This window comes from Hibiscus syriacus, unplaced genomic scaffold, assembly GCF_006381635.1.
Source record: "Hibiscus syriacus cultivar Baekdansim isolate YM2019G1 unplaced genomic scaffold, ASM638163v2 tig00112249_pilon, whole genome shotgun sequence".
Taxonomy (NCBI): domain Eukaryota; kingdom Viridiplantae; phylum Streptophyta; class Magnoliopsida; order Malvales; family Malvaceae; genus Hibiscus; species Hibiscus syriacus.
In genome coordinates, this window is record NW_024063281.1 from 2267654 (window position 1) to 2281181 (window position 13528).

General features: G+C 36.4%; 2 protein-coding genes and 1 pseudogene across 2 annotated transcripts; 2 read left to right on the forward strand and 1 right to left on the reverse strand.

Moving 5' to 3' along the window:
- The first annotated feature begins 1308 nt into the window (after positions 1–1308).
- On the forward strand, positions 1309–3698 carry LOC120176462 (zinc finger CCCH domain-containing protein 29-like). Its single transcript, XM_039182888.1, has 2 exons — positions 1309–1420; positions 1569–3698. Exon 2 carries the CDS (start codon positions 1581–1583, stop codon positions 3489–3491), a length of 1911 nt encoding a protein of 636 aa, XP_039038819.1. The 5' UTR covers positions 1309–1420; positions 1569–1580; the 3' UTR covers positions 3492–3698.
- A 6261-nt stretch (positions 3699–9959) lies between these two features.
- On the forward strand, positions 9960–10748 carry LOC120176632 (annotated as a pseudogene).
- Positions 10749–10932: 184 nt separating this feature from the next.
- Positions 10933–13089, reverse strand: LOC120176495 (omega-3 fatty acid desaturase, chloroplastic-like). The gene is made up of 8 exons (XM_039182926.1): positions 12531–13089; positions 12331–12420; positions 12173–12239; positions 12001–12093; positions 11728–11913; positions 11562–11642; positions 11337–11474; positions 10933–11252 (listed from the first exon to the last, which is right to left on the reverse strand). Exons 1-8 carry the CDS (start codon positions 13013–13015, stop codon positions 11067–11069), a joined length of 1326 nt encoding a protein of 441 aa, XP_039038857.1. The 5' UTR covers positions 13016–13089; the 3' UTR covers positions 10933–11066.
- Between the last annotated feature and the right edge of the window lie 439 nt (positions 13090–13528).

Below are 13528 nucleotides of genomic sequence, written 5' to 3' on the forward strand. Positions count from 1 at the left end.
ATCCAATAAGGTGGTAACACGTGTCACCATATGATTGTACAAAATAAATTAAATTAAATAATTAAAATTAATAAAATATCCTCCAATTTAGTAGTGACACATGTCAATATCTAATTGGAGGTTAAATTTATTAAATTGAATTAAAATTATGACCAAACTGAAAGAATGTATAAATATCGAGGACCAAATGCATAATTATACCAGTTTCATTAACTGACGCGCCATCACTTCCGTTAAATGTTAACAGCTAGTGGTCTGATTAAATGCATTTAAATAGTTGGGTGGTCTGATTGACAAAAATTTAAAAATGATGATCGAAATGAAAAGATGTTATAGTTGGTGGTCTCTAGTATAGTTTACCCTAAAAAAATAAAACCTTTCTTGCAATTCCCATTCCCATTTGCATTTTCAATTCATTTTCATTTCTATTTCATCATCTTTGATTTGTTGATTTTTAGGTAAACTATATGGGTTCTCGCATTTATTTTATTTTTTCTGATTTAGACCATATAAGTTTTAGGACTTATATTTTGGTCACTTACACTAGCAATTTATTACAAAATAGTCATTTACATCATTGATTTATCATAAATAATCACTCAAATATTAACTCTTACAAAATAATCACTTAGATTAATGATGTAGCGCATTAACAAAAAGAATTAGTTCATGATTGAACCCTTAAAATTTAACTAACATATGAATTTATAACTTCTTTTTATTTTCTCTAAGATTATATTACATTGATAACAACGAGAAAAAGTTACAATCTACTTTCTTAAATGATCTGGTGATCAAATTTGCAAATCAAGCCTTAAAAAGTTCTAAATATTTTATATAAATAATGAGATTTTCAATTTTCAATAAGTTTTCCGAGAAAATTAATTGAATAACCTTGAAGAAGAAGAAGAAGAGAAGAATCATTTGATCTCTTTTATGACACAATTGAGACCGAATGTCGATCGGATGATGACATAAATATAATGACAATTGGGGTTTTTAATGAAATAAAAATAATAAGGAAATAAGAAATTAAAACCTTTTCTATAACATGTCATGTCATCAATGTAACTAGATTTAACGTTACACTGATCATTTTGTGATAAATCGATAATTTAAATGAATAAAATATAATTTATGAAGATCGAATGATTAAAATCAGAAAAAAATAAAACAAAAGTGACCACTAATAAAGTTTATCCAAGATGTTTTTTTAACTAGAATTCAAAATACTTCACTTTGAAGTTTTGACTTTTGACCACAAACAGAAAGCAGAGGGAAGAAAAGCCACACTTTCCTCCCTTCTTCCTCCTTAAACCAGCAATTCCCCTACTTTAAAAGCTCCCCCAACTTGTTCAATTCATCAAAGTATACTCCTTTTCTCTCCCTTTGTTTTCACCATCAGAGACTGCTCAAATAGGTAAAAAGACTCGATCTTTGCATTTGGTTATTTGTTTTTCATGAATTCATGAGCTTAGCCACCTGTCTTCTCTATTTTATGGTATTGGATTAATGTTATGGAATGAGGAAACTTAGCATTTTTTTGTTGTTGTTGTTGCTTTATGCAGGTCTTTGTTTTGATGTGCAGAGGTTCAAAGGCTGAACTTGTTCCTTCATATTTCACCATGGAAGGTAAACTAGACGAGCTTATAGCCGGTAAATGCTCGGTCTTGCTAGAACTAGCCGCCTCGGATGATCTGGTGGCCTTAAAAAAGGAGGTGGAAGAAAAGGGTTTGGATCTTGCTGAGGCAAGCTTGTGGTACGGTAGAAGAATCGGCTCGAGAAAGATGGGTTTTGAAGAGCGGACACCACTGGTAATTGCCGCCATGTACGGCAGCGTCGATGTGTTGAAATTCATCGTCGGAAGCGGGAAGGCTGATTTGAACGGAGCTTGTGGTGCTGATGGAGTTACCGCCCTTCATTGCGCGGTTGCCGGTGGTGCGTGTTCTTCCGTCGAGATCGTCAAGCTCTTGCTCGATGCTTCTGCTGATGCTAATTGCGTCGATGCGAATGGGAACAAGCCTGTCGATCTGATCATGGCGGGTTTAAAATCTTTGAGTGGTTCAAGGAGAAAGGTGATAGAGTTGCTGCTGCAGGGTGGCGATGGTGTCGGTGTTGACCTTGAAGACGAGTCGGAGAAGACGGTTCTGCCGGAGAAGAAAGAATATCCGGTCGATGTATCGTTGCCTGATATCAACAATGGGATATATGGAACTGATGACTTTAGGATGTATACCTTTAAGGTGAAGCCTTGCTCAAGGGCATACTCCCATGATTGGACCGAGTGTCCCTTCGTTCATCCCGGCGAGAACGCCCGGCGACGAGACCCGAGGAAGTACCCCTATAGCTGTGTGCCGTGCCCGGAGTTCCGTAAGGGGGCATGTCCTAAGGGTGATGCTTGTGATTATGCACACGGTGTGTTCGAATCCTGGCTTCATCCTGCTCAATACAGGACCAGGCTTTGCAAAGACGAGATCGGCTGCACGCGTAAAGTCTGTTTCTTTGCTCACAAGCCGGAGGAATTGCGTCCGGTGTACGCTTCCACCGGCTCCGCGATGCCTTCACCAAGGTCCGCTGCGGTTAATGCAGTGGATATGACGACTTTGAGCCCTCTAGCACTCGGTTCATCAGCCTTGCCTCTGCCTACAGTTTCGACGCCGCCCATGTCGCCTTTGGCTTCCTCTGCCTCTCCGAAGAACGGAGGCTTGTGGCAGAACAAAATGAGCCTCACCCCGTGTAGCCGCTTGAAGACGGCTTTTAGTGCTCGAGATTTCGATTTGGAAATGGAGATACTTGGCCTCAAGAACCAGTTGCAGCAGCAGCAGTTGATGGATGAGATCTCTCTCTCCTCTCCATCCTGCTGGAGCAAGGAATACAATAGGCATGGTGATTTGAAGCCTACTAATCTCGACGACGGATTCGGATCGATCGATCCTTCCCTGCTGTCTCCATTGAAGGGAAACACGCATCAAATCCGCCAAAACCAACTTCGTGCAAGCTATCCAACAAACCTCCCATCCTCTCCAGCCAGGAGTCCCTCGCCATTCGGTTTCGACTCGTCTGCAGCAGTAATGAATTCCCGGTCTACTGCTTTCGCGAAACGGAGCCAGAGCTTCATAGACCGCGGTCGAGCCGGACTCACCGCACCTTCGAATTCAGCGACCATGATGTCTTCTAACATATCCGACTGGAGCTCCCCTGATGGGAAACTGGATTGGGGTATGCAAGGGGATGAGCTGAACAAGCTAAGGAAGTCAGCTTCATTCAGGTTCCGCAACAACTCTCCCGCACCTACAACGACCAAAGACACGATGATGCAATCCAACGTCTACGAACCGGACGTGTCGTGGGTCAATTCACTCGTGAAAGACGCTACACCGGCCGGAGTTCCATCGCTTCAGCAGCAATACAACATCGGTAAAGGCGTTCGAGAAAGGCTCCCACCGTGGGTGGAACAAATGTACATAGAACAGGAGCAGATGGTAGCATAAGAAATAGACCCCTTGGGCTCATTTGTGCTCTACTCTAACTATTCCTTCTATTCGTAATAGTATTCGATACTCGATAGCCATAGTCGACGGTAGAAGAACCGATCGGTCGAACAAGTAGAACAGATGTGGGCAAGAAGGTTTAATTAAGTTCAGCGCTCATGGTAGAGCTAGGAGAAAGATGAACAAATAAATTTATTTATTACTTTATATTCTTAATTCTTTGTGTTTTCATCAATGACTCATTGTAATCCTACTTGAGTTTGTATCTTCACATGAACTCCATTGTTGTGGTATATTGGTGCTTTTCTAGTGTTAAATTTCCAACGTTCAAAGGAACTGTGTTAAGGACCAAACATTACTGCTCTTTTAGCCTGTTCATGCTGGTTTTTATTGCAGAAACTGAACTAAAATTGATAAAGGGATAATATAGCATTTGATCCTTAAATTTGGTTTTTTTTTCTAATTCGGTCATGGACTCGAATTTTCAATTATTTTGATTACGTGACACACTGAGATTGTGTCGAACCAAAAATGAAAAAGTTGTTGAGATTGCTTAATCTCATGATAGAATTAGTTCTAAGGTTTCTTGTTTCATTTCTCTCTTTTTGTGTTTTATTTTTTGGTCTAATTATAGCTTTAGTCCTTCCATTATGTCAAAATTAAGGATTTACTTCTCTACTTTAATTTGACATTAATGTTTTTTTCTAACAAATTATAAATCTAATTCTAATCTTTTCTAGAGACAAGAACGACACAAGTTTTATGTTAGGAGGACGAAGTTAACTTATAAAATTTTAGGGGGCGAAAGCATAATTTTTATAATATCAAGTCCAAACATAAAAAATATTAGGGATATGCTCATTTAATGTCAAATAGTTAATAATAATATTTAAATGAATATTAATTTGTATTTATTTTAAATTAATAAAAAATATTTTTTATATTATTCTATGGAGGCTCGAACCTTATGTTTGTTGAGGGAGATAAGATTTTTATTAATGGAGCCACCAAATATATATTAAATAATTATAATGATAAAAAGGATAAGAAGATGGGTGTGGGGAGAGCCGCCCCACGAGACTAATTCTCAACCAAACGTTAGCAAATTGTTGGATTACCCACTTGTCTCTTCATCTTGGGTCAAATTTGATTTTGATCCTTTTATTATGCTTAGATTAGAGATTTGGTTCTTATACTTTAGACATGATAAACTCGATCCAAACTTGTCTGAACCGATTTATTAAATCTGATGTTCGATATAGACCCAAATACGATGACTCAAATTTAGGATCAAATTAAGCTAAAATGAATTCAATACATTGAATTGTCGGGTTTTTTTATTAAACTAAAGTGATTACAAAGTAGTATATGTTCTAAATATTCTCAATCATTTGACAATGAACGCTTAATCACTTTGCTGCAGTCGCTGGTGTTCAATCTCGTGACGTCTAAAAATAACAACGATTCATTTAACCATTGAGATAAATTGGTTCATACGAATTGTCGAGAGTTAAAATTAAACTTAAATGATAAGTTTGATAAACAAAACGGATGATGTTAATTCGATTTGAATTAAATTTATAAGATCAATAATTTTATATATACAAGAGTGCAAGCATTCTACTGTTGACCAGTCCGTCTATACTTTGATAAAAATAAAGATTTCAAACGTAATAATAATGATGGAATACAAGTGGATTTCTTGTAGGCCGGCATAAAGGACAAGGTTGAAGTGTATGGGCTGATGTAATCAATTGACAACTAAAAAAGAAAAGGTAAATTTAGTGTTTAGTATCTAAATTATTAATTTTAGTACTTAGATTTTTACTTTTTTTAAAACTATACCTAAAGTTTAATTTTTATTTCATTTTAATATACTCATTCAAAATTTAACGTTATATTTTGAAAATTTTGAAAGTTTAGGTACTAAAACGGACCAAAACTGATAATATATATACTAAACGCATTAAGTTTTTAACAGTTGATATTAAAATGAAATAAAAACTAAACATTTAACATATTTTTTTAAAAATTAAAAGTTTCATATATTAAAACGAACTAAAATCGATTATTTAAGTATTAAATACATAATTTACTTAAAAAAAAAAAGTGATGGTGGTCGGTTTGGGGTGTAAGATTCCCACTTTCATGTTTTACAATGCAAAAGACAGGCGTGATGCTTTCAAATTTGTGATTCCTTTTCATCAAAAGTGTGGTTCTAATTCTCCACCCCACTGACTAATTATTAGTAGTATATATTTCTTTCTTTCTTTTCTTTTCTTTATGTAAAATATTATCTAGTGGTGAATAATTTTTAAGATCAAATGCTTAGTAGATTTTACTGGTTTAAGAATTTTTTGTTGTTGTACTCTTGGTTTTTCAAGTTTTGTATTAATTAATTTGTACTGATTCGGATTGTACGTCTAGTTTTGATGAATGAGTTTTCCAACGAGGATTATCAGTATACACAAAAACTCGAACTCGATAACATTATGTGGTAGCACCTTTTGATAGTTCATTCTTTTTTATTAGAGCAAAAAATGACTAATAATTTTGTCTCGAGATGCGGGAGGGTAGATATATTGAATACAACCGTGAACAATCGTTCAAAAATAAATGTACATGGAGAGCTCTTCAGAGAGATAAAAGTCTCTTTTCATCGGTCTTTATGTCCGCTTAAAGTTATGATGACTATCCCTAGATTAATAGGAAATATAAATATAATAATTTAATAAAAATTTTAGTTTTGATAGATTACGTGAATATGTCAGAGACCATGTTAAGGGTCATTTAATTGTCTGAAGGACGTAGAATTCTTAAAGTTTAGAGGAACTCAGAAGATCTCAACGCCATAGACGAAGGAATAATAACGAGGGCGTTACCTCCGAGGAAGGTATAACAAGATTGAATATTTAAAGTTCTTATAATTTGAATATGGATTTATAGATCTCGAAACTTACACTTTAAGATTAAATTTATTAAATTAAATTAAAATTAAAATTAAATTGATAAAATCTATAAATAACTACAATTAAAATATAATTATATTATTTGTAATGCCTTAAATTTTAGGCTAATAGTTTCGGGTCTGCCTGAGAGGTAAGTGGACCCCCACAAAATTCATAATTCAAGCCGTCGGGTATAATTGGGCCGGTCTTGGGTCTAGTTAAACAAAAAGAGGGGATTTTTATATAATAGAAAGTTGAAGAGGGACCAACAACGTAATTAACCCATTTTTAAAAGTTAAAGATTTTATAATCTCTTATTCTCCTTATTCTCTTCATTTTCTTCACTTTCACTCTTTCACATTCTTCCTCTCCAAGCCATAGCAAATGTAAGAATTTTTTAGCCTTTTTAATGCTTTTTTTGTCCAAATCAAACCCCCAACAACATGGTTTCAAGGATTTAAGATTGAGTTTCATTCTTACAAGAAAAAGAGGGTTTTGTCATCCAAGTCGTGGTGGGGGATGATTTCTATCTAAAAGAGCTCAATTTTGGGATTCAATAAGTTGGTAGTATGTTTCTAATCCTTTGGAGTATTTAGATTCCATAAGTTACAAGTTTTTGCTAAGATTTGAGTAGTTAAGCATATTAGAGTTTAAACTTGATTTCAATAATAAATCACGTATTAGGTGTTAAGGAAGTGTTTTTATGACACCTAAGGACCCTAAATAACTTACTAGAACTTCATAATCAATTTAGGATCAAACCCAAGTCATTTAGGATGATTTGGGTGTTTTTTTGAGTCTAAAATGTCAATTTTAGGGTTCAAGTATAGATACTAGAATGAACAATATCGATACTGGTTAAATTGGGGTTAAAATTATGGATTTCAGTAAGGGAGTATTGATATTGCCAGGTGAATATCGATATTATCCCTACATTATCGATACTCAGGGTAGTAGTATCGATACTGAGGCCCCAAATTTGAATCAAAATGCATTTTTTGGTATTGATACTCATAGGGTATCAATACTACAGCTAGAGTATCAATACTACCCACCTTAGATGATAAAATTGGACTCGATTAAGGTCCATAAGAGCTTGGGATGGTCCGTAAGGATAAAACTTAGTCCATAAGGGACGTAAATAGCCAAAGGGGCCCAGAAACACTCATAAAAGTAGGTTACAACCAGTGTAACCATAGCAGGTGCAATACATCCAAGTATCTTCAATAAGCATATAATAAATAATTATAGATGGAGGATCAGTGCACAGGGTGTATCGACGAGAGGTACGGCCAAGTAACCAGACTATGAGACAGTAGTGTCGTAAACTATAAGAATGATTGAGAGTGTTGGATGTATAGTTATTTTTTTAATTCGAGGACGAATTGAGGGAAAACATAGGATTAACAGATAGAGCATTGCTACCCAGAAACAAATCCGAGTCAGATACTAGTCCAATCAGAACCCTAGCCAATAAGTTGTAAACTCAGTAATCGTCGTAAAGTCTCGAATCGCGTAGAGACTTCCCCAGAGTCAGAGTATGACTAAAATGTCCTTGACTAGTGTATAACCAGATTAATATATATTTTATGTAATAACTCAAAACAACTAGAAACATTAATAATAACATTCAGAATGATAACAGTAACAATAAAAAAGTAAAAATAACACTTAAGATGGCATACAACTAGTTTTTTTGTGACACTCGGGAAACAGTCAGGACACCGAGTTACTTTAGCAGTAGAGCGATTGTCTTATTTGTCAGTCAATGGATCAAAGTCAGTGCTACGACACTTCTTTACCGATTGGGCGCCAGATGCCCCAAGACTCGTCAGAGTAAGTCAATGGGTGTACGTTTCCGATGACAAAATTTCGGATCTCACCCAGGTGTACCCGATGGTAAATCGACAGTGTTATAGGGGTGTGAGCTTCGAGATGATAGAATTCCTCGACCACACCATGATGTCAGCCACAAATTCTTGTTTGTCTTTGTGTATCATGTATTAGCATTAGTGGTAGTCTATAGGGGTGTGAGCTTCAAGATGACATAATTCCTCAGTCGCATCATGATGCCTACCTCAGCTAGTGTATAGTCACAACAGAGTCAGTATCTGCATTTAGATAATGCATAGTAGAACCAATATTGCATTCAGATAATGCTTAACAGAATTAGTCCTGCACTCAGACAATGAACAATTGATTCAGTATAACATTTTGATAATGCACAACAGAGTTAGTTTAGCTTTCAGATAATGCATAGCAGATTCAGTCATTAGGGTTAGATACCCTACCTCAGAGATAGAACATCTAAGCCTTAAGTAGGTAACACTTGATATAGATCATGCATCTACCTATTGCTTAGTACCAGGTCTTCAGCATGCTTGGGTTATGAATTCTTATGTTGCTCTAAATTAACGATTATACTGCTAGACTTTGTAATCTCAGCCTTCGGATGTTTTCCGTTGGCGATTAGTAGCTTGAGCAGTTCGTGAAGCACTATCGCGGTAGAACTTCTAACATTCCTTTAGAGTATTGTACCATAACTTAATGGGCATATATATTAAAAAAATATTACTTATATATTCAGTTTATTAAATTCAGAGTTTTATTTGGCTTTTAAATTATATGTTACGGAGCTCTTGGTTTGTAAAATGTTTTATAACATTCATTTATATTTTTAATTATGATACTACTCAGCAGATTTGAAAAGAAAATGATCAATTTTTAAAATAAGGGTTATCTTGACAGAATAATGTGACATTTTAGGCCGTCTAAGGTGTTACATTATTTTTACTAATTTTTATATTAACTCTTTCATCATATATTAAAGATAGTGCAAATGACAATAATTAAATAATCTGATTGATAAAATTAAATAATTTAAATTTAAGTTGCTCCATAATTAAAATTTATTTAACATTTCACCTTGGCATTTCTACAAACAAAAAATCGACATCTGAATTCCTGCTGTTCAACTTGTCTTTTCGATTTTCGTTTGTTTATTTCAATTTCCCAGAAACAGAAGGAAAGCGATAGTGTATCAGGGTTTGACCTTTACCCCTATACTCTGTTTTCTCCTTTGTAATTGTAAGATTAGTGTATTTCTGGGTTTGATGAAATTTTAGTATTACTTTGATGTAAATTCCTACATTTTTAATGGTTTGTTGTGTACTATAGAGTCAAGGGGAATTTATCTGACCCTCTCTATCTAAATGACTCATCTGCATTTTGATGTTTGTAGGACATATACAAATGTCTTATCATTTCTGGGTTTGATGAATTTGCAGTAATATTTTGATGTAAAGTTCTTCATTTTCATGTTTTGCTATGGACTTTAGGGGAATTTGCTTGACCCTTTCTGTCTAAATGATTAATGTGCATTGTGATGTATCTGGGTCCAAATATCAATGCTAAAATCAAACTTTACTTCCCAATGAATGAATTTTCAGTCTTTTCGGTATCAGTATGAAACCAACTTTAGTTGTGATACTTTTGTCCCTTTCATTTTGCATTTTTGTTCATTGTTGACACTGGTTTAGATGCAGGAAGTAAACTCCAGCCTAAAGTTTTCGACTTGCATTCGAGGCAAATTGCCGGTAACTTCCGAGTTCTCCGATTTCGGGTGATTCTTTGAATGTTTAGTGTCATCTTTTGTCACAAGTGTTTGTTTTAGCAGTTGAAATGTGGGGAACTTGCTGGCCTTAAGAAATGGTCGTATCCAAAGAATACTGATAGATGTTGCACAATCGAACCGAGGTTTTTCTTCAACTGAGGGGAGTGAAAAGAATCATCCTTCGGTCAAAATGTGTTCGGTACTACACTAGCTAGAGATGCTGCTATCGAAGCAGAAGCCGGCGAATTATCAAAAGTTGCAAGGGAATACGGCCCTGAGCCTGTTGGAGTCTTCGTGGATGACGATCTAGACACAGTTTTAAGAGCTTCTGATGCACCAGACATTGAATTTGTGCAGGTGCATATACTTGTTCGGTCCGATTACCTTGTAAAGTAATATATCTGTTAATGCTATTGTTTCGATCTTACATAGCTTCATGGAGATCTTTCTCAAGAAGCCTTTCCAAAGTTGGTGCAAGAACTAAGAGTTGTACAAGTTCTTCATTCAAATAAAGAGGGTGACCTCCAAAACCGAATTTCCGATGAACACATACTCATCTTTTCTTTCATGAATGAAGTCCGTTGTGCACCATATTGATTAACTGTGTAATTGATGTACCTCGAACTTTAAGTACCCGAAAAACTAGTCTTAAATGTGTTCGCCAGTAAGATTGTAAAAATGTTCAGACATTATGTAACACACCACCTTCAGACATTGCACATGGTCATTACGTGGTTGGAAACCATTAGAACAACATTTTATTGACACCATATATTTTTGCACTCTTGCCTTGCAGGACCACTGTATGTGGCTATAGTTATATATTTCAGCCACAGAATCTATAATATGCTGATAGGCACCAGTAAGAGAGATTCCCAACTGAAAATTGCAGGTTTTGGTATTGCCAACATCATACACAGGCTAATTCTCAATCCGGGTGAGAAAAAATGACGGTCGACATGCCGTATTACATATCCGTAATTGCGGTCTAACGGGAAGAAATATGTAGGGCTTTCAATCTGATTTGTTAGCTCCATATAGTTGAGGGTCTGTTTGATAGACCACAACATCACCAGTGTCACTCACATAATGATCCTTTTTCAAGCTTCGTACGAGGACCCCGAGTAAATATAATGGGAAAGGCCCGGACTTCTGCGGCTCCCGGTAGTATTTCCCAAGCACCGGCTTTGCTGCTTCGGTCTGCAATTCAAGTTCATGTAACATTTTTTTTTCAGTATGGGCAAACATGATTGAGGTAGGAAAAGGAGATGGTGATATACTCACGGCTTCAGTTAAGTGATAGTGTGGGATTTGGGGGAAGAGATGATGTATAACATGAGTTCCAATATCGTGATGGATGTTGTTGAGCCATCCGTAGTCCCGATCGAGAGTCGTAAGCCCTCCTCTCAAATAACTCCATTCCTGGTTAATAAACATAGAGCATGTCAATTGCAGAGTAGAATTTCAATTACATGATGCTTCATGGTGTAGCTGAAACAGTTTCCGAACCTTTCCTCGGTACCACGGAAGCTTCTCGTCGTGGCCATGGTGGTGTAGGTAAGTTACCAAGTCCAGCCACATGACGAATATCTGCATTTTATACCGAATTCGAGAGATATAATACAGGAAAACAAAGACTTTGAAGAAATATGTGTTTGAAGGGACTGAAACATACCCAGTAAGGAATTCCGTAGAGCTTAAGCAACTGAATTGGTCCCATTGCAAAAGATAAATACACAAGCAAACCAACCATTGCTGCCCAACAAGCAGTGGAGGTGATTATATCTGTTCTTTCGTTCGGACCGAACAAATCGCTCCCCGGATCGAAATGTGAACCACTTTTCCCGGGACTTCTACCCCACTGTGTCAGTCGACAAAGCAAATCGATGTAACGCAAATCATAGGCTCTTAAACGAGAATTCAACAGGCGAGATCATCGACGGCCTACCAGGTAGATTGGATAAGCAAGCATGGGGAAAGGCAAGGTGAACCTCAGTAATCTAGTTGCATTATCTAAGCTCTTGTAAATTTTCTCAGACAACTGCAAAAAGGAGAGTAAATCACAATCACTTGAAATGAAAATCACAAACAACTCCCTCGAAGAAGATCTAAGACGTTACCGGATGCCACGATTCGTCGTTTTCGGCATGTCCGTGATTCTGATGATGTGTTCTATGGCTAATTCTCCTGCAGAATGATATATGATTGAAATTGTTATCAGATTTATTCATATGGACCAGATTAAGAATATTCAAGGCACTAATGAGTAATGACTAACCATCCATGGTATGGGACAAGGATGGAAGAATGAAGAAGATGACCAGCAACACTGTTCAATGCCGTGTTGTTGGAGAAACTACCATGTCCACTGAAAAGAAAAAAACAGAAAACCAAACACGTATATCAATGTCCAAATTGAAGAAAAAAACATCAAAAACAGGGACAATACCCATGGTGGGACAAACAAGTGGTTTTTACCAGTCATGACCAAGAACAAAAAGAGCCCAGAACATGGTTCCCTGAGCAACCCAATAAAGAGGCCAAACAAGCCAGTTGTTGAAATAAGCAGCAACAGCAGCCAAACCAGCAACAACAACAACATCTCTCAAAACATAACTCATGGATCTCCATGGATCCTTAACCCAACAATGCTTCGGTATAGCAGCCCTGACGTCGGCCAGGTTGAAAGGAGGCGGCGCAGCGGGATCAAATCTCCCTTCATCTTCTTCTCCAACCCCATTAATGGTCTCAACAACCTCCAAAGGAGCACTCACATTCAAAGAACCCACAAAGCTTCTTCTTCTACACCAAGTGGAGACCTTGAATGGAGAAGAACCAGGTAAAGTCCTGACCTTTAGGCCATTGTTGTTGGCGTTTGAAGGAATTAAAGGTCTGGGTTTTGAATAGAATCTGATTATGGGGAGGGGACTTAAGCCACATTTTGATAAAACCCAACAGGCCATTGCTGGGAGTCCCCAAAGATTGTGAGGGTTACTGCCACAAAGTTTCAGCCTTTAAAAAAGGCATTAGATAAGACCAGAGAGATATACATGGAAAGAAATAAAGCAGATAAACGTATGGGAGCTATAATGTGGTAGTAATTTGTTTTGCTTGTTGCTTGTCACTTGGTAGTAATTTCTTCATCATATTTTTTTTTCAAAAAAATATTTTTTGTTCAGATGAAATCTGGTTTAAATTAATAGGCTTTTAATTTGGTTGAATCAGGGGTGAGCGATTATTCGAGTGGAGTCAAAAAATTTAAAATTATTCGAGTTGACGGATCATATTTTATAATTCAAAATTAGTTTGAATCAAACACTTTCAAATCAAATCCATTTAAAAAATCGATTTTTCGGAACAAGTCAAATCTTGCTAATGTCTAATTTGAATAACGGAAGATATTCTTCAAATCTTTCAAAGAAACGGCACATTGGAACTTGATAATGGCGTTGGGAAGCATTGCGGCAATGATAAAA

Coding starts and splice junctions, on each gene's coding strand:
- LOC120176462 (XM_039182888.1), top strand. CDS start 1,581: ATGTGCAGAGGTTCAAAGGCTGAACTTGTTCCTTCATATTTCACCATG.
- LOC120176495 (XM_039182926.1), bottom strand. CDS start 13,015: ATGGCCTGTTGGGTTTTATCAAAATGTGGCTTAAGTCCCCTCCCCATA. Junction 11,643..11,727: donor TCTACGGAATTCCTTACTGG/GTATGTTTCAGT, acceptor TATAAAATGCAG/ATATTCGTCATGTGGCTGGA. Junction 11,475..11,561: donor TTCCGTGGTACCGAGGAAAG/GTTCGGAAACTG, acceptor TTTATTAACCAG/GAATGGAGTTATTTGAGAGG.